The 21,441-nt window shown below is 39.0% G+C and overlaps 1 protein-coding gene across 3 annotated transcripts in view; it reads left to right on the top strand.

The window, feature by feature from the left end:
• XRCC5 (X-ray repair cross complementing 5) overlaps window positions 1-21,441 on the top strand; it is a gene marked incomplete at its 3' end in the record, with an annotated part of 59,775 nt that overhangs the window by 15,199 nt on the left and 23,135 nt on the right. For all 3 annotated transcript variants that reach the window (XM_080622212.1, XM_080622211.1, XM_080622213.1), the window contains exons 8-14: window positions 998-1,136; window positions 3,512-3,624; window positions 7,016-7,078; window positions 7,781-7,918; window positions 9,266-9,356; window positions 10,612-10,745; window positions 18,315-18,511. In XM_080622212.1, the coding sequence (XP_080478338.1) occupies window positions 998-1,136; window positions 3,512-3,624; window positions 7,016-7,078; window positions 7,781-7,918; window positions 9,266-9,356; window positions 10,612-10,745; window positions 18,315-18,511 (875 nt within the window). The remainder of the gene's footprint in view (window positions 1-997; window positions 1,137-3,511; window positions 3,625-7,015; window positions 7,079-7,780; window positions 7,919-9,265; window positions 9,357-10,611; window positions 10,746-18,314; window positions 18,512-21,441) is intronic.

Below are 21,441 nucleotides of genomic sequence, written 5' to 3'. Positions count from 1 at the left end.
TTGATGGGCCTGGTGAAATGGAAATTACTTGGTTTGTATTTGAACGCAAGACCAAGAGTCTGGCCAATGTTACAGTGCTTCTGGAAGATGTATTATGAAGTTGAAATATATCTGATTTTGGAGAGACAGGCTTACTAGCCTTGAAAGAGATCTCTGCTGCCTTTTTATTTATGCTTATTTATTTTTATTGAGATATTATGTCAGATCTGTACAAATACACAGTAAAAGTCCTCTCCTGAAGGTCTTTATTTTGTGTTTAAGTTAAGCTTGGGAGAGTGAGCAACATGAACTGAATGACTAGCCCAAAGGTCATACAGCAGTTGGGTCAGAGCTAGGAATAGACTTGTGATATCTATGGACATAATCTGTTCTGTCTTTTCTGTTTTCTGGGCAGTTTTCCATTTTTCTTCTCATTCACTAAATACACCATTGATTTCACTAAAGTAGTGATTAAAAAAAAGTATTTTTCTTTCCTTGTAGTTTGGAAACATTCAGTCATTGCAGACATTTATTCCTTCTTTCCTCTCCCTGTCCTGTTATGCAGCTGGATCTTTTCCTGCCTTTTGGGGAAGTTCCAGAAATATTTGGTATTTTTATCCTGAAGTGTAGTAAGCCTGATGCAAAACTTGACCAAACAAGCTGAATAAGCATTGAATCTTCTTGCATCTTTAACATATATCTATTTTTTTTGTCAAAAGTGTTTATATAGGTGGAGGAAGCAAAATACATATCAAGTTACATGCTATCCTGTGACTAAAAGACTTTTACAAATGACTTAGTGCATTACTTTAATGAGTAATCAAGGCAAATATGATACAGTTCAGGTGCTAGATCACAAGCAGATCAATCTGTGCTGAAAGCGCTGTGTCAGCAGTCAGAGATACATATTTGAGGCTGTCATTATTAGTCACTTATTGGCAAAATAATGCAACACTTTTTTGCGTGTTTTTGTAAGCAGTCTGAAAGATGTTCTTTTTCTTTGACTTCTGATATAAAGGTCACAGAAGAGAAGGTGAAAAAAGTTTGGACAACTGTGGATGCTAAAACCCTCAGAAAAGATGATGTGCGGAAAGAAACTGTTTACTGCTTGAATGATGATGATGAGACAGAGATTCAGAAAGATGATACTATTCAAGGTATGACTTCTTTATGTGCACCCTGAAGACAAATCATGATAATGGCTTGTACTTTTAAATCGCCTAAACATCTTTCAGTTTTATACGTTGAAGCCTAGCTGTGATCTTAGAATGTAAGCTCTGTAAGCTGATGGAACACAGACACTATTATGTGAGACTTTGTCTTCAGATATTTTAAAAATTCCTTCTTTTGCTAGTAATAGGAATAACAATAGTAATACCACCAGGTAGAACTTGGAAGGTACTGCAGCTTCCTAAACTATATTCGCTGGAGGACCATACTTCAGTTCTGTATTGAGTAGTGCTGCTACCTCTATTCTGTTTTCAAGTCTTCAGTTGTGCCGATAACATGTATATTTTCATAACGCTTTCTTTTCTAGATAACCAGCTGCTCTAGATACTCTGAAATTAGGAAGATGAAACCATTAAAGGAAGGTTTAGTGTTCAAGAGTCTATTAGTTTTGTTTGTTAAATTCTGTAATAGGTTCAATCCAAGGTAGTGTTATGAAGAATACTTCTTTTATAACCTTCAGCTTGTTTCAGAGCAGTTTTAATTCCAGAGAAGACTGAAGGCCCTAGAAAAGTATGAAATGCTCTAGTTTTAAAAAATTGAGTTAAGCAAATATATTTACATTTTTGTGCTTTTATGAATATATTTTATTACTAATTTTTTTCTTTCTTCTGCTGTTTTTATCCCACACAAGGGCAAGCGTATTAACTATAAAGGGCAGAACTATTGAGATAACAGTGTAGAAAGTGCTCTCAAATGGATAAAGTAAATTTAAAAATTAAATACTGTTTTTTTATTTAACATCTTTCAATTGTAGCAATCATAGGTGTCTTGTAGCAGATAAAAATGTCCCAGTGACTGTGATTTTTTTATTTGTTGTTGTTGTTTCTTTAAGCAGAAATGATAGGTAAGCAGTAGTAGTCTATGTTTTATAACTTCAAAACTTGTAATAAAATTTAAAAAGTGCACTTTTTATTTTACATATATTTTGAAGCATTTGTGACCATTCTCTGCTGATGTCCTGACAGCCTAAGTTGATGAGTGGATGTGGGATATTAGTAAAAAGAAGGGATGAACAGCTCACTCTGAACAAAGAGATCAAAAATTTCTGTCAGTGAACTTCACAGTATCACAGTATGTTAGAGATTGGAAGGGACCTCAAAAGATCATCTAGTCCAATCCCCCTGCCGGGGCAGGAATATCTAGATAAGGTTACACAGGAATGTGTCCAGGTGGGTTTTGAATGTCTCCAGAGAAGGAGACTCCACAACCCCCCTGGGCAGCCTGTTCCAGTGTTCTGTCACCCTCACTGAGAAGAAGTTTCTTCTCAAGTTTTAGTGGAACCTCTTGTATTCCAGTTTGTACCCATTACCCCTTGTCCTATCATTGCCACTGAGAAGAGCCTGGCTCCATCCTCGTGACACTCCCCCTTTATATATTTATATACACTAATAAGGTCCCCCCACAGTCTCCTCTTCTCCAAACTATAGAGACCCACAGAGACTATAGAGAACTTTTTGAAAAATACTGTAATTAGACAATATTTTGTGTGTGAAGCACCCGTACTGAAATTCCATTCATTCTGCTTGTGTGCTTGCTTTTCAGTTTCCAGGAAAATCTATCTGCATATAGTTTTTCATCCAGGGATTTATCTGTATTCCTTCTGCTTTCTCTGCACCTGCTTTCTTTGCACCTGTCCTTAGTCTGTTATAGTATAAATAAATTGACCATGTTACATATAGGGAGGATATTGGAGCTTGAAGTGGGGGAATAAGCAGTTGGAACAGATGATAGCTCTGAGAAGCTAACAACTTCCTGTTTTGTGGAGGTATCCCTGCAATGTAAGGCATGGGAAGTAAAACACAAATACATACAGAGACCACTTCTGCATACAACCTATACCTTTGTGTATGAAGGTGTATCTCACTTCCACTGTTAACACATTTTGTTTTCTGGATCTCTTTTGGTTTCTTGTCCATGCTTTGTGGTATGTTTGGGGTTTTCTCTGTTACATTTGCAAGGAATGTTGCAGTCTATTTGCTGAACTCTATTTTGATTTGCTTAAATCTATTCTGCAAGTGTAACTTTGTTGGGCAAGATGTTCCTTTTCCTTATTTTCTTCTCTCTACAAGGGTAGGTGTATTACATAAAACAATGCACAAGGAGTGCAACTGCTGTTCATGAAGTACAAAGTGTTTCTTTCTATGAGTGTGTGGTTTTTTTGTTAACAGGGAAAGTAATTTGATGAGTGTGCATGGAGTGTAGCTGTGGGGCATGCATGATTGTTAAAATATTCAGAGAGCTGATTTTGGTGTTAGAATTGTAGGGCCATATGCTTACCAGATGCTCTTGTCTTATTCTCCAGGGTTTCGCTATGGGAGTGATATAGTTCCTTTTTCCAAGGAAGATGAAGAGCAAATGAAATACAAAACAGAAGCAAAATGCTTTTCTGTTTTGGGATTTAGCAGATCCTCTCAGGTACAGTACTAAGCCTGTTCACATTCAACTACCTGGGTTGTTCAAACAATGGATTTCAGTTTGAATTCACTGAAGTTGTGATGTTGTACTGCATTCCAGTGTTAGGAACGAGGCATCTGCCGTCATGTATACAGGAGTGATTTGACTTTGTCATTCCAGTACATGTAAACAGTATGTAGTCTTGTGAGAAAAGACGTTCGTAAATGTGGCCATTGGGCCCTCAAGTAAAGTAAGAACCACTGAGCTCAGATCTCTGTGGAGTCAAGAGGTATTGTAGTTTCATTTCATCTCAGGGACTTAAATAGTGATGCCAGATCTGCAACAGAAGATGGTCTCTCTTCTGTTCAGATCATGCAATAGCCTTTTTGGGTTTTGTCTGGCCATGAGAGCAGAAGTCTCTCTCTGAACATAAAGAAATGTCACAGAAAGCCTGAGAACTGACTGGGTTTATTCTTATTTCCGTGAGGACTAGTTTGTAAACTGTGACTTGCTTCTTGTTCCTACTATAACAAAACCTAAATGTAGCAAAGACTTCATGGAACTTAGATGAAGATAACATCGTTCAAAAGCTCTCCGTATTTCAGTGAGATGCTTGGTGTTTATAAGCACTTACCTGTTCTTGTGATATTAACTGCTACTTGTTTTACCTGGAAGATGTAAGAAACTTATATTGAGCAAGTACCTTAATAAAAGCTATCCAGCAAAAGGTGGTTTCCTGCAGAAAATCCAGGACTTGAGTATTAGGGAAGCCTTAGTCAAAGGCTTAAGAAAACCCTTCTTGAAGCAGGACATACAAGGATGAAAGTACAGAGATGTGAGCGCCGGTATTTGCTAGTAATGTTAAGCTGCTCACACTCTTTCTTCTCCAGGATATTGCACAGAGTGACTGAAATTTTACTGTTGGAGTTCACTGCACCCAGTCTCCTTCACCACTCAAAACAGAAAGAAAATCATAGGGCAGCACTGCACCTTCTGTTCTGAAAGCTCTCAGCCCTCTTGCTGTTCTTTGAAATGTCTCGCTGTCCGAACAAAATAGTACCTGTGATGAAAGCTGAGGAATCGTTACCTTTACCAGGAAGGAGATATGCTAATAAAATAGGTAGTATCTGTGGGAGCTTGCTCCCAAATGGATGTTACTAAACATATTTTTACTTTACAGTACAGGTGGCACAGAGACCCCTGCATGTTGCTAGATATGCCCTTATGTTATTGCAGTGTGGTGGTCCAAAGCATATTATTAACTTGGCCTAAAGCTGAGTCTTACTGTCTTCATTTAATTCCACAAGATGTATTTCACCATATGCAGCATTTTCTTATGCTGGAGGCTGGTCTCCTATGTTGACCTGAAGTCTGACTTTTATTTTAAACACAAAGTAAGAGGAAAACAGGTGAAAAAATCATGCTCCTGTAAATGAGCTGCTGTTTCATGTGGATTTCACACACCCTTCCGCCCCCGCAGTGGTCAGATAATGTGTTAATACCTTCAAATACATAGTTAATTATTAATTGTAGAATATAATTAATTCTAGGATTATTCTTGATTCACGTAAATATGCCTCAATTAACAAATTGGTTTGTATTTTCTCAGTGCACAAAATCTATTATTTATTGCTTTTGATAATTTTTTATGGTTTGCTTCTCTGGTTTGTGGATTTCATAACACATAGGAATTACATCTTAAGTAAAGTGTGCTCTGATTCTGTAACTAGGAGTGTGAGTAATTATGCCCCATAATAGTTGTGTTGACATCAGTGTAATAAAATTATTCAGGTGTGATTGCAGAATTAAAATTACACTGTTAGATAATGATATCAGGAAGTTTTCAACTATGACTGGAATTTTCAAAACCCATGCTTTCCTTATGTTTTGGTTCTGGAATTTTATTGTTTGGAATCGTAATATTGACACTATTCAAATGTATGTTTTGTATTGTTTCTTTAAAAAATGTTGGGGAAAAGATTATTATTAACTAGAGAAACTGGAACAGCTTCAAATACATAATTAAAGAAGGAATAGAACCACCTTATATTATTTTTCTGAGTTATTCACATCCCTCAGGAAAGAAGATCAGAGGCTGCTTAAACTTTGATTTTTAATTTATAAGTAATGCCATATAAATCAAGAAATAATACTTGAAAATATTACAAAGGGACCTTTTTTTTTTTGACCCCAGACACAAAAAGGTGTACTGATACACACATCTGGTTATTTATACTATACTGAATGTAAAATTTCCTGAGTTTTTAAAGACAGAACAGCAAAGAATAATTGCAGGTAGAATAATTTGAGTTGAAAAATCGTGCAGTAGTATTTTAAACAGTTCTTCTTGGATGCAAGTTGTCTCTGACTTCAACAGGATTATGGTAATTTGCTAAATAATGCAACTCCACGTTAGTTTGGGACAGTAATTTGAAGAGATTTTTCTGTGACAAAGAAATGTAATTTTACCCGGTGTTCATAGTAGTATGCAGTCTTAGTGACAGGTGTTCTCCTGTTAGTGTTTCTCTGGGTGTCTCCCAGCCTCTGTAGTTACAGCTATTCCAGCAATAACCCTTGAAGAAATTATTTTTTATTTTTGGGGATGTGTGTGGCATGGTTCAGCCATGTTCATGAACAGCATAAACTCTGCCAGCAGAAGTGCCAGCAGCACAGGTGCATATGCTTCATATTGCTGTTGAAGTAGCTTTATTATTTAGGGATGTGACTTTTTCAGCTCCTTTTTGACATATCTTTGCTAGGAAAATCTTATAGCATAGATGTGGCGTCAATTTGGTTTAGTCTCACGTAAGAGAATTCAGCCTGGAGAAGAGAAGGCTGCGTGGAAACCTCATAGCAGCCTTCCAGTACCTGAAGGGGGCCTACAAGGATGCTGGGGAGGGACTCTATTAGGACTGTAGTGATAGGACAAAGGGTAATGGGTTCAAACTTCAGCAGGGCAAGTTTAGATTGAATATAAGGAGGAAGTTTTTTACTGTAAGGGTGATGAGGCCCTGGAATGGGTTGCCCAGGGAGGTTGTGAATGCTCCATCCCTGGCAGTTTTCAAGGCCAGGTTGGACAAAGCCTTGGGTGGCATGGTTTAGTGTGAGGTGTCCCTGCCCATGGCAGGGGGTTGGAACTTCATGATCTTAAGGTCCTTTCCAACCCTAACTATTCTATGATTCTATGATAATGGAGGTGTGAGAGTGTCAAATTGAATATGACTGAATATCCATATTGAGTGATAAATGGAGATACGACGCATATACAAAGCTTTAACTACTATGCACAGTCATGAAATTTTGTGGCTTCTCACTTGAGTAAGATGTTAGTTGTTCCGTAATTTCACTGATCCAGTTGCATTGCTGACATTTTCTTTAGATCAGGCTAACTCTTGGCCGTTTTAATCTATAGATCCAGAGGCATTGCTACATGGGCAACCAGGTTCTGAAGGTCTTTGCAGCAAAAGATGATGAGGTAAGATGAACTGGAGTTTAATGATAAGGGTGTTTTGCTATGGAACAGAGAAGAATAATAGTGGCACTTGAGATTGTCCTGTCTTTCTGTGTTAATAAGGCACATAGTTCTAATGCAGGTTAGGTAGATCTTGTTCCGTTGCCCATTAGGATGAAAAGAAGTTGGATTAGACCCCAGATGAATACCCTCACCCATGAATAATGAGAAACTGGTAAATACCATGCTTGTGCAAGAGCATTTGGAACCTAGAATTGGTGCTTAAGTCCATTCACATGCAGAGCAACGGTAAGCTCTGTCACTGTGTTGTTTAGACCAGACCTCCAAATTATTTTAAAAATCAGAGATAAAAACCTCACTGTATGGTGCTATGATGTGTTCCTTTAAGGGTCTGTCTTCCCTCTTTTTCTCTCTCTCTTGTAATACTTCTGAGAGCTCTTCACACCTAGTGGAAAAGGTGGAATGTGCTAGATCTAAAGTTTGCTCAGCTTTGAATTGATACACTGTCATGATGAGATTTGACCTTTCTGCTTCTCCATTTTTCGAACATGAAAAATGCTTTTGTTGAAGTTATAGCTGAAATGGGAGCTAGTCTTGAGTAAAATCAGTGCAGTAGAGTTCACTGTGAAAGATGTATTTCAGCAGGCTAATAACAGCTTGCAGGACTGTGTGGATTTTATTTTTTTTTTTTTTTTTCCCTTCCAGAATGCAGCAGTTGCTTTTTCTGCCCTTGTTCATGCATTGGATGAGTTGAAAGTGGTAGCTGTAGTACGTTATGCTTATGATAGAAGAAGCAACCCACAAATTGGAGCAGCTTTTCCATGTATTAAGGATGCATATGAGGTAATTTTTCACTCTTACCTTTCTGTAAAGAGCTTCCATACTGATGCTTTGCAAATACCAATTAATAAATGATCATATTTGAACCATATGCAGTGTTTTGTAATACCAGAAGAAACCAATGTGACTTTTCAGTCATAATACTGTTAGGACAAAGAGGTAACAAAATATAAGAAAATTCCCTAGAAAAAATACATGGAAAAATAATGTAATATGCTTCCACTAGTATCCTCTATATTACAGATTTAAATAATACTGATTTTTGTTTCAATAGCATAGTAATAATTTCATTTTACTATCCTGGAACTCTCAAAAATTTTGGTATCTAAAACCAGTATAATCCCATAGTTATGTAATAAGTTGCCACTGCTTTTTTGCTGTGTGACTATCTACCTCTCTGCATACAGTCTGATGTTATACTGGATTCCTTCAGTTTCTTAAACTGCGTATTTATTTCCAGGTTGCTTGGTAGTGCAGAATTTGAATTTGATAGTTGATGTGGCATTTCAAGCATGTCCAACTAGGCTGTTGTCGTTAAATTTCCAAGTCAACTGGAACTGAGGGGAGGAGGACACAGCATTTAAAGCTGTTGTTCAAATTCATCTGGAGAGTTTGGAAGACAGTATTTACTTGAAAAGGTTATTTTAAGAAACAGGAGGGAAAAGAAGTGTTTCTTAGAAACAAACAGGAATTCTGTATGCAGCATAATCATATATGAAATATATATATAAAAAATTCTGAGACACCCAGAAGCAACACATATCAGTATTTTTGCAGCATGTTTCCACTGATCTTACTTACGAGAGACTATTGAAAGAGCTAAATATGTATAACATGGCGAAGCAGTGACGAAGGTGGGGGCGGACATAGCAATCTTCAGGCTTTTGAAGGACATAAACATAAAGGATGGAAAGGAATTATTTAGGGTGGTATGAACTGGAAGAGGTATTTGAATAAAGAAAACATGAGTCTGAGAATGAAAAAAGAAAAAAAAAAAAACAACTTTTGAACACAGTAAGCTATGATGAAACCTCCCAAAGCACCAGTATATGGCTTATTTAAAGCTTGGCTGGTTGGAACTCTGTGCAAGAAAAATGACTGGATGACCTGAAAGGTCTTTTTTTCTACCAGTAAAAAATGAGTATAGTCATCACTATATTATAAAATAATTCTGTGTTTTATTCTGCTTAAAACTGTGTTGCTCTGTAAATGTTTTATTTAAATATTTTCATGCACACAGATAGTATATCTTTGGCTTTTTCTTATGTTTATATTGCCCTGATAGGGCACTCTGGGATCTTTTAGATTATTTTCTTCAGGCTCAGTGGTTTCTTCTTTTGCCTCACTTAGTGTCTCATCTATGTGCAACTACCCTACATGGAAGACTTAAGACAGTATATATTTTCATCCTTGAAAAACAATAAAAAATGCATTCCTACAGGTAAGATAGTAATTCGCTGGGCAGCTGGGCAAGGTAACCTATTTGTCTTCATTTGAGATACTCTAAAAAGGAATATCTGGCTTTCCAATGGAAACATAAGCTTTGTCATTACTTTGGCTTAGGAAGAACAACCCTGTCCCTTTGGGAGTATATTATGGTGATGTGATCTTGATGAGTAAAGCCTGTAGCAAAACTTTGCCAGCTTAGTTGCAAGCTGAGCAGACTTGAGGTTTGCCCACAGTCTTTTAAAACTGTCCTTTTAAATGGCTTCTGTCTTGGGTTATGGGATTAATAGTCTCACAGGATCTTAATATAGAGAGTGGAGATTTAGTCCTCTGTATCCTTTGATCTTTGAACTCATTTGCGAGACTAAATGGCAAACCCTGTGGGAGCTATGATGTGTGATTAGCCAGTTAGAATTAGAACAGAGGCGTCAGCTCCATTCATTCAAAGCTGGTCCTGTAGCCAGTTGCAGTATGGCCTGTTAATATAACGTACAAGACAAAGAATTTATTTTCTGTGGTGTGTTGGGGTTTTTTTGAAGCATGCACTACTGGTGTCCAGGTTCAGATGGAGGTTGTCTTTGGAGAGACATAGAGCATGCAGCCATACAAAGCTTAACTCACTGTTCTGAGAATTTTGCATAGCAATGAGTTTAAATGGATGTAGTTTAATATCAACTCCCACTTCTAAAATTTGTTATGAGATTCATTAAATGGATATGTGCACATCAGGCTATATAAAGCATGCTGGTTTGTTTCTGAAACAGTTTCTGTTTTCTTGCCTCTAACCAGTAGTTTGAGAACAAATCCCAAACCTGACTTACCAAAGCAATAGTTGACTGTTGTGAACTATGTTAATTTGCCATCAGAACTTTAAAAATTCATATTATGCCCTTTAGTTCTTCAAATCTACTATTATTATTATTTTCTACATGGCCTATAAGCATTCTGTTGCAAATACAAACATCTTGAAAAAGAAGAAAAATGGGAGCAGAAGGGCAGCAATAATTGACGTCTTGGGGGAAAAGAAAAGCTTTATGACTTTACACTGTAGTCCTTAAATAAAGTAGGGTGTTTATTATTGTGTCCGTTATTCTGTATTGGCATGTCTATATCTGTAGTGTATTCTGTAGCATGTAATGACTTGGTCAAAATCTCACGTTCTGAAGTGAATCTTCATTTAGAAATTTTTCCAGGAAATGCATCCATCTGTAAGCGTATTTACTTTTCTTTGTATGTTATTGCTGCCTTAGGGGATCAGTTATCTGCTGTTGACTCTTTGATTGATTCCATGAGTTTGATTTATGAAGCTGATGACAGAGAAACTTTTGAGGACCTGTTTAAGCCCAGCAAAATCCCAAACCCTCATTTTCAGAGGCTGTATCAGGTGAGATGAACTACATGGCATTTCTAAAAACCTTGTTTTGTTAAGGCTTTTCACCTTTCTGTCTTTGATTCACATTGGAAAGATGTGTATTGTGAAGATGGAATATAAATTCTTTTGTATTTAAGTAGCAAGTAGGGTAGCCAGTGATTTCTATGTTCTCTGACATAAGACTTCTTAAATTTTTCAATTTCCAGGGAGGAAAGGAAATAACACCTGTGCTGTGGTGTCTGCAACAGCATCAGTGATATTTACAGGACCTAGGCTAGACAAATTAAAACTTGCTTGGGTATCTCAACACTGTATTGCAGTGATCACAGTGTGGACATAGTCTCAGTCTTCAACTTCTGGGCAGAGAGAAACTGACTGAAAATCAGGGATCTCTTCAGCTTCTAATTCTGTGTCCTGTCAAATCTTGAGCAGTCACTTTTCTGTCCACTGTTACATCTGGCAGTGTTTCCAAAGCCGATCAGTCTGAGTGAACTTGGTCAGTAGTAAATGGTCAACACTGTTGACATTTAATATATTCCATTTGGGTGTCTGAGCTGATGCACTTTACAGGCGAGCTGAACAGTTCACACTTCTTGCAGTTATTGCATCAAGCTGTCTACATTTTGATTTACATTCCTTTCATATCATGGAGGTTTTCATTGCAACTGTGAGGATGAGAGACTTAATTATACTTTGGAATTCCAGTGTTCAAAAAATGACACAGCAAATTCAAAAATAAGGAAAATTATATTATTACTTATGCAGCTGCAGAATTGTATTGTATACAGAGCCATGGAGATATATTGAGTGCATGACTCCACTCTTAAAATTGACCAGAAATGGTGTTAAAGCAGCCATGTTCATCATATCTCAACAATTGCAAATAATTTTTTTTCAGTTTACAAGTATTTTTTTTTAAATTAAGAAACCTTACCCCAGCATCCACTAGCCACGCTACCGCGGTATTGTCAAAAGAACCAAAGGATCTGAAGGTCATATATATGTTTCAGGAATATATGTAAGCCCACTCTTTTCAAATCTTACTCTGATTGAAACTTTAAGAACTCAGTGTTCCCTTTGAATTCTGCCAGTCATCTTGACAAGACAATGTGTAAACTGAATGCCAGATTTGGTCAGTAGAAGGTTATTTCTGGGCAAGAGCTAAAAATGGATTGATCTCTGCATGGCTAGTATTTTAGGAAGGATTTTGAAGCTTAGGTATTAAAAAATAGTTTTGCTTGTAGATGAAACACACGGGATAGAATATCCCCTGTTGTATTGCTAGATACAATTTTGCATTCTTTTGGTTCAGTGGATATTGCCTGGAAATGACAGATCTTTCTCTAGGTGTTTCATTTGTCTTCTGGAACAGTGTGATGATGGTGTTGTAGCAGTTGAGTCAAGGGCTGCTAGAAGAGAGTAACTGTGTAAATCACCAATTTCCTTAGAGGATAATAGGATTTTTTGTAAGGGGGAATGCTACTGGTGGAACAAGTATTTATTGATTGTTTTGATGTGCTGGGTAGTACACAGTTCCTGTCCACAGTGCTTGCTGTTTATAAAGCCTTAAATTGCCAGTCCCTTTAGTGCTTTCTTTTGGCCATGCACAGCCCCCTTTTTTTTTTTTTTTTTTTTTTTGTTGTGGTTACAAAACTGCTATTAATCTGTGTAAGTGGCAGACAGATTGTTCTCTCATTTGCTGCAAAGGTGTTCCAGATTCTTAATATTTTGCTCGTAGACCTAGTGGCACTGCTGGTTCCTGAAGAAATACAAAGAAAAATTATGCATAATTTTTTGAATGTAGCCAATAAATTGATTAGGCTAAACAGGACCTACAAATAGTTTGGAAAAATAACTCCGAAGAAAAGATGAACTTCTTAATTTCCTTGCTCTGTTACCTTATGAAGATATTTGGAATGGTAAGTGACAAGAGCCAGGATTTAAACAGAAACGTCAAGCTAAATTATGTCTCTGGAAGTAGTGGTAGGCATCAGGAAATGAGAGAGTGGTGGAAAGCAGTTGTTAAGCTTGCTGGAGTGGAAGATGAGGAATATCCTACATCCAGAGTTTCAACTTCTATTCCTTGCTTCGAGAAAAGCCTGAGTGAACTTCCATTGCTTTTGTGGTAGCAGACTTCCACCATCACTGTTTAAGTTGTTCCTCTTAAATACAGGGATTTGAAACACGTACGATATTTGGGGAACACAGTGCATTTTATTTGATAGCCAATAAACCAATTCCTCTGTACTGAGACAGACCTGGTGGAAGGCTTGTGAGCACAGTAGCCTGCAGCATCACGTATTTCATGGGATCCAGCTGAAGAATCTGCCTCTAAATATGCTGTAATGGCTCTTGTGTAAAGTGTGTAAGTGACCCTAGAGGACTGAGCTTGTTTATAAATGGTTGGAGTGTATGGTTATTGTCCTGGTTTAGCAGTAGCAGTCATTTTTTTTCTACTTCTTAGTGGCTGGTGCAGCGCTGTGTTTTTGACTTTCAGCCTGGGGATAATACTGATAAAACTGATGTTTTCAGTTGCTGGTCAGAATGTTTACTCTGACCAAGGACTTTGTGAGTCTCATGCTCTGCCAGGGAGGAGGGGAAGCTGGGAGGAAGCAGGAACAGGACACCTGACCCAAGCTAGCCAAAGAGGTACTCCATACCACAGCACATCATGCCCAGGATGTAACTGAGAGTGACCCGGAAGGGCTGGTTTGCTGCTGGGTGGGGGGCGAGGTATCAGTCAGTGAGGTGTTATGTTCTCTTCCCTTGTTATTTCTCTTATTGTTATTATTATTATTGGTGGTAGTAGCAGTGATTTGTGTTATACCTTAGTTACTAAACCGTTCTTATCTCAACCCATGGGAGTTGCATTCTTTCGATTCTCCTTCCCATCCCTTCACAAGCGGGGCGGGGAAGAAGGGGTGGGGGGAAGTAGACTGCGTGGTTCTAATTTACGGCCTGGCCTTAAACCACGACAGTTATGTTCTTCCAAAAAGCAGAATGGAAGGGGACAGGAGGTTGCTCACAGAAGTCTAAGGGCTTTCAACAAAAAATAATCTTATCTTTAGTTGAACGTAGTGGATCTCTTGGAAGGTCATTTTGAAATTGTCAGAAACTAGCTGTAAACTGAACTTTAAGACACTCGTGTTGGGATTCAGTTCACACAGGTTTAACCACCCAAAAGCTAGATAACTAGTGTCAGCTGACTTGTCCAAGCCTGTTCCGTAATCCATGGAATAAGAACTTGGGAAAGTAATTGATCCTTCTTGTTTTGGAGATCATAAGTAAATGATCATTTTGGTGGTGTAGAGATAGGCTAGATGCTTATCTTTTAGTTAGCCGAATCTGTCTCTTATTTCTAAGGCTTTAAATACTACCAGGTTGCTGTAGGATTTATTATTGATTTGCTAAAATATGTTCTTTACAAAAGTGTGTTTCTAAATGCTGTGTGGAAGGGAACAAGGCAAGATGCTTTCTTGCAGTAAATTCCTGTCTATTCATGCATTTATGCCATTGCTTATCATGGAATAAATTCTTTGAAAAGCCCACTTCTTCATTTCATTGACCAGCATCTTAGCATGACCCCTGTTTCTGAAAGCTTGCTACATCTCTAGGCTAGAAATGTAAGGAAATAAGGAAGAGCAAGGAGGAGCTAGTATGTTGCTGGCAACACGCATGAACACAACAGTGAGTCTGAATGCCGGTGGCGGTGTGGGTTGCTTCTAGCTGGTGAAGGTAGCAGTGGTTCTTGCTGAGCACAGAAGGAAGATGAAGCAAGTTTAAAAGGGACTGTTTGGAATTAGAAACTCCAGGTTATCATAGAATCATAGAATAGTTAGGGTTGGAAAGGACCTTGAGATCATCTAGTTCCAACCCCCCTGCCATGGGCAGGGACACCCCACACTAAACCATGTCACCCAAGGCCTCATCCAACCTGGCCTTGAACATCGCCAAGGATGGAGCACTCACAACCTCCCTGGGCAACCCATTCCAGTGCCTCACCACCCTTAAAGTAAAGAATTTCTTCCTTATATCCAATCTAAACTTCCCCTGTTTAAGTTTGAACCCGTTACCCCTTGTCCTGTCACTACAGTCCCTGATGAAGAGTCCCTCCCCAGCATCCTTGTAGGCCCCCTTCAGATACTGGAAGGCTGCTATGAGGTCTCCACGCAGCCTTCTCTTCTCCAGGCTCAACAGCCCCAACTTTCTCAGCCTGTCTCCGTACGGAAGGTGCTCCGGTCCCCCGATCATCCTCGTGGCCCTCCTCTGGACTTGTTCCAACAGTTCCGTGTCCTTTTTATGTTGAGGACACCAGAACTGCACACAATACTCCAAGTGAGGTCTCACAAGAGCAGAGTAGAGGGGCAGGATCACCTCCTTCGACCTGCTGGTCACGCTCCTCTTGATGCAGCCCAGGATACGGTTGCTTTCTGGGCTGCGAGCGCACACTGCCGGCTCATGTTCATTTTTTCATCGACCAGCACCCCAAGTCCTTCTCTGCAGGGCTGCTCTGAATCTCTTGTCTGCCCAACCTGTAGCTGTGCCTGGGATTGCTCCGACCCAGGTGTAGGACCTTGCACTTGGCATGGTTAAACTTCATCAGGTTGGCATCAGCCCACCTGACAAGCGTGTCAAGGTCCCTCTGGATGGCATCCCTTCCCTCCGGCGTATCAACCGAACCACACAGCTTGGTGTCATCAGCAAACTTGCTGAGGGCGCACTCAATCCCACTGTCCATGTCACCGACAAAGATGTTGAACAAGACCGGTCCCAACACCGATCCCTGAGGGACACCACTCGTTACCGGTCTCCAGCCGGACATCGAGCCATTGACCACAACTCTTTGCATGCAGCCATCCAGCCAGTTCTTTACCCACCGAGTGGTCCACCCATCAAATTGATGTCTCTCCAATTTAGAGACAAGGATGTCATGTGGGACAGTGTCAAAGGCTTTGCACAAGTCCAGGTAGATGACGTCAACTGCTCTGCCCCGTCCATCAGTTCCGTAGCCCCATCATAGAAGGCCACCAAATTGGTCAGGCAGGATTTCCCCTTAGTGAAGCCATGCTGGCTGTCACCAACCACTTCCTTGTTTTTCATGTGCCTTAGCATGTCTTCCAGGAGAATCTGCTCCAAGATTTTGCCAGGCACAGAGGTGAGACTGACTGGTTTGTAATTCCCCGGGTCATCCATTTTCCCCTTCTTGAAAATGGGGGTTATATTTCCCTTTTTCCAGTTGTTGGGAACTTCACCTGACTGCCATGGTGTTTCAAATATGATGGCCAGTGGCTTAGCAACTTCGTTCACCAGCTCCTTCAGGACCCGTGGATGGATTCCGTCAGGTCCCATGGACTTGTGTACATTTAGGTTTTTAAGATGGTCTCTAACCAGATCCTCTCCTACAGTGGGCCTAGGGTCTTCGTTCTCACAGTCCCTGCGTTCGCCTTCCAAGACTTGGGTGGTGCGGTCAGAGACTTTGCCAGTGAAGACTGAGGCAAAGAAGTCATTAAGAACCTCAGCCTTCTCCAAATCCTGGGTAGCCAGTTCTCCCGATACCTTCCAAAGGGGGCCTACGTTGTCCCTAGTCTGTCTTTTACTCGCTACGTACCTATAGAATCCCTTCCTATTATCCTTAACATCCCTAGCCAAGTTCAATTCTAACTAGGCCTTAGCCTTCCTCACCTGGTCCCTAGCTTCCCGGACAGCATCCCTGTATTCTTCCCAGGCCGCCTGTCCCTGCTTCCACCTTCTATAAGCCTCTTTTTTCCATTGAATTTTCCTGAGCAGCTCCTTATCCATCCAAGGAGGTCTCCTGGCCCTCCTGCTGCACTTTCTTCTAGTTGGGATGCAACATTCCTGAGCTTGTAGCAGGTGATCCTTGAATAACAGCCAAGAGTCTTGGTCCTCCCTGCCCTCTAGGGCTGTGTCCCATGGAACCTTACTAATCAGGTTCCTGAAGAGGCCAAAGTCTGCTCTCTTGAAGTCCAGGGCATAGGTTAAGTCTGTTCAACTTAGTTTCTAATTAGCACCTGAGTTTTGATGGTACCTACCATCTCATGTTTCACAGGTAGCTGTCTACTCTAAAAAGAGGAACAAGTGGAGGTTGTGGCTACTCGATCTGCTCAGCTTTTCCAGCTGCACTCATAATGATTTCAGATGGAAAACATATTCACAACAGCAGACTTAATGTTTTTGCTTTCTGAGTTTAATTCAGTTCTCTAATGTTGTTTTAATATTGGTTTTTTTGTATCACTAGAGCCATTACTGCAGCTTCTGGCAACATTTTTACTCTCTTTCAAAGTAATTATGCCTTAAATCATTACAAGTCTTTCCAAATCAATAGCCTTGTATAACTGCCTTCTTTTGACAGTATGCTCTATTATGGATTGGAATCTTAATAGCAGCATGAAAGCACATCACTATTGATGTGTAGCATATGGTCTGGATTTTCTTTATTGGCAGCCTTTCAGTATGAATAGAGGGGTTTGTTTGCTTTGGCTTTGTTTTTTAAATTAATGGCAAGTCTGACAGCCAACAGGGGAGCAAATTTCTGCTGTATTTCTAGTTTACCGGGAGAGGTTACCTTCACACTTGTGTCTAACACACCCAATACAATGAGCTTAGAATAATCATGTACATTATGCCCCTTCCAACCCAAACCATTCTATGATTATGTGGTTTTATGCATGTGTGTGTGCATCCACTAGTATCTGTATATATTTTTATATGTACGTATACATACATCGCTTTTGCTATTCCACACTTCAGAACAGTTAAGATACCTATTTTGCTTTTATAATTCTCAGTGGAATTTCCATAGCCTGCCTCATTAACCTTACCTCTCTCCCTTTGCTTGGCTCCCTAACTGTGTGTACTGCCTTTACACTTTGGTGAAAAAGCCTTCTCTGTAGTTCCTACCATCTGTTCCAACTTTGATGTAAACTGTCAGGCGCCTTCATTCCCTCACTCTTTCAAAGCTGATTTCCAACCATACCTTTTTTCTGTGTCTTACCTGTGCACATTTAACTTCTCTCTTTTCATTTGCTCTTAAGCTGGTGAGAATTTCTCTTGTGTGCATGTTGAGTATTATTGACCAAGAGGAAATACTTTCTTTGAGGGACAACAAACTGTGACAGTAACTGGAATACATGATTGAGGTATATATATTGTTGCTAATTCCTAATTTTGGAATGTGTAGAAATCTCTGCCATGTGACTCTTATAATAGAACTGCATTTTAAAGACAAAGTGAAGTTAAAAAGCTGAATAGATGCAGATGACTGTTTCATTCCTGGGATTTTCCTAATAATTTTCATAGAACTCATGCCAGTGAGTGTGGGAACACTCATCTGCATCACTGTTCTTGTTTAATATTATTTAGCTTCCCAAACAGCTGACCAATTGACTTTCAATACACTTCTGTACTGGAGCACTTGTGAGCTGGAATATTTCTCAGCAATATGAAGACTGTTTCTTTAATATGGAAGATATTTTGCATTTACCATATGATGTCAGGCATACGGACATTATATTAAAAGCACATAAACTAAAATTTTTCCTTTGGTGAAATTGTTTCTTGCAGTGTTTGCAGCATAAGGCTTTTCACCCCAAAGAGCCATTGCCACCAATTGAAGAGCACCTTTTAGAGATGTTGGAGATGCCCAGTGTGGTAAAAGAAAGGTGTCAGGGTCCTCTTGAAAAAATAAAAGCACTTTTCCCCCTAAAGGAGGTTGTCAAGAAAAAAGACAAGAAGACTGCTCAAGACATCTTCAAAGACAAGTAAGTTGGAGATGTACTACGGATTTTTTTAAACTTTGTTTTACACTTCAAGTTGTTTTTGCTGGGTGAAGCAGTCTCAGGGTCTTTGGAACATAAAATCAATAAGCTACACACTATAAAAATGCTGATGGGTGGAGAATATTGTGGTACCACAGTATGTCTGGGGTATTTTGTGATTAACAGTGGTCTTACTATTACTGGGCAAGACACACTAGGAACTGTTCTGTAACTTCCTCATATCTGTATTTGGTGTCACAGAATCTCTCAGGTTGGAAGGGGCCTCAGAAGCTTTCTTTCCCAGTCTGCTGTCAAAGCAGAGTCATCTGTGGCCTAAGTATGTAACTTACAGCTTCACCCAGTCTGGATGGAGACTGAACATCCTCTCTGAGCAACCTGTTGCAGCTTACTCTCTCTGGTCTCTACTGGTAGTTAACAAAGCAGTTCAAATAAGAATAACAGAGGGTCTAATTTAGCTCTACAATAAGTGCTGCAGAGCTTTAAATTGAGTTTAAAGATGAGTCTTCTTTCTCAGCATGCTCAATTTAGGTGGTTCTGCAGCTTTCATTTTTGAATACCAAATCAAAAGAAAAGCAGCTTCATTATTATCTTCTGTGCAGTAAATGTGGATGTCTTGAAGAATCAAACTGCTACAGACGCTTTCTGAAACATCTATTGTCTGAAGAGTTTTTAAGATTTTTTTGTTGTTGTTGTTACGTATACTATGTTTACTTTATTTGTGCTGCAGATATAAAGAATAAACATTTAATTGCTACTGTATTAGTACTGTCACTCCAGCCAACTCGATTAGCTGAAATGAAATCTGTGTCTTAGAGCTTAATTTATTGAATGTTTATAATATGACCAGTGGGTTCCCTGGGATCATAGAATCATAGAATGGGTTGGGTTGGAAGGGACCTTAAGATCATCTAGTTCCAACCCTTTTGCCATGGGCAGGGACACCTTCCATGAGACCAGGTTGCTCAAGGCTCTGTCCACCCTGGCTTTGAACACAGGGATGGAACATTCACAACTTCCTTGGGCAACCTGTTCCATGCCTCACCACTCTCACATGTTGGAGAGTTCTTAATGAGCTCCTTCTCCCTCCCTTTTGTCATTTTTTAGCTCAGTCCTTTCAGTGCTAGTAACAATGTCTTTGAGCCATTCTGAGACCTTGGTTATCTGAGCTGTCATATATCCCTTATCTGGGGATGGCTAGAGCCTTGTCAGCATGTTGTCTTTGGCAAGACATGACATTGGACTTCTCACGTTACTTCTGTAGAATGATGAATGTATTTCTGTATACAAACTGGGAAGCACCTTGCTTTTTATTTTGTTCGTTGCTATGTGTGCCTGTCTTGTCCTGGTGTGTCCTTGAATTCATACTGAGCAAACTCTTATGTCCATGCTCTGTGCCCCAGTTTCTGTGTGTGTGTGTGTGTGTGTGTGTATACATAAATAGATTTCTATGTGTACTTTAAAAAGGTGATAGAACCAGTTAAAAAAAAACCCCAGACAAACCCAAAACAAAACCAAAGAAAGCAAAACTAGATTCAAACAAGCTAGAGAGAGCATATAAGCAAAAATTTATTGGTAGTCGCTTAAAAACATATCACCCCAAAGGCATCAATTTGACAAGCAAGTAGGAGAGCTATTTTGTTTAAAAACTGGTTTCCTTTAGAAGGGTGATGAAAGCAGGTATAAAAATAATTAAGATAGAAATTTATGTAGGGCATTAAAATTGGTTTAAAAAAATCTGTAAGGGAAATAAAAGGATACAAACTCAATTATGCAAAGAAGAATGAATGGTAATAGAGTTCTAGAAATTGCAGAATAAATGATATTGCTGTAGTAATGAATGGGTATAATGGTATTGTCATTGCTTCAACAGAAATGTTAACTGTATGGTTTTCTGTGTTTGAGGAAGAGCTGAGTGATGTAATCTTTTGATAAAGAAGATTTAAATAAGCATTGCACTGTGACAATGACGAAGAAAAATGTTTAACAACAAATAACATTCAAATTATTAAAACTATCAGATCTAAATAATTTCACCAAAATGTTTTGAAAAGTTTGTCTAGAAGCTTTCCTGACCTATTTTTTTTTTCCTAAGCCTAATTTGTGTCTCCTATCATCATATTGACCAGATTCATCTCCACTTAATTTTTAAGGTCCAGTGGGATTAAGGCGACATAAATGTAGGCATGCTATCTTAACACAGTTTTTAATATTCAGTATTCATTTGTTTCACTTTTGCTAATCTTTGTGTAGTTTAAAAAAATCCAGTAAAACAGAAAGTGTTTTACTTTTTCCTTCTTAGGTTGGCTTTGGAGAGGCTGTTGCCTCATCCAACTTTGCATATGTGAGAGGCTTCTATATAAATGCATAAGTGGGTGTTTTAAATTAATCTTGTATTTCATTAATTTTTCTCAAATAGTTGTTGCACGTTTTACAGTTTAAAAATACTGGTAATCAGTGCATTGCCAGTAACAGATTCTAAATGTCAGATCCTTGGCTGGTATAAATGGGTGTGGATTCATTAGTTTCTGCTGTACTGAACTGATTAATGACAGCTGTGGATTTGGTCCTCGGCAGTTAAATGCAGCATCAGCATTTATGTTCTCCTCCTTCCTCCAATCCCCAAGCATTTTGAATCAGTGAAAATAATGCAGGAGGAAAAAGATTTCAAGACATTGCAATTGATTGCAAAACAGCTTTGGAGAAAAATATTCTGAAAGATAATTTTCATTGTTCTTTGTGCCTTTCATCAAAGCACGTCAACATACAAGGATTTTGGTTCAAGTAGAGGTTGTAAACTCACTGGTGTTAAAAAAGTATCAGTTTCTCTCCATTTTACAGACTGGCATATTTGCTGTCCAAAACAATTAAGCACCTTGTTCAAAGTCAGCCAGAAAGTAGGGTTGAGGATGGAG

This window comes from Psittacula echo, assembly GCF_963264785.1.
Source record: "Psittacula echo genome assembly, chromosome: 6".
Classification (NCBI taxonomy): Eukaryota; Metazoa; Chordata; class Aves; order Psittaciformes; family Psittacidae; genus Psittacula; species Psittacula echo.
The sequence above is the reverse complement of the archived record's forward strand: the minus strand, read 5'-3'. Positions and strand labels throughout refer to the sequence as shown.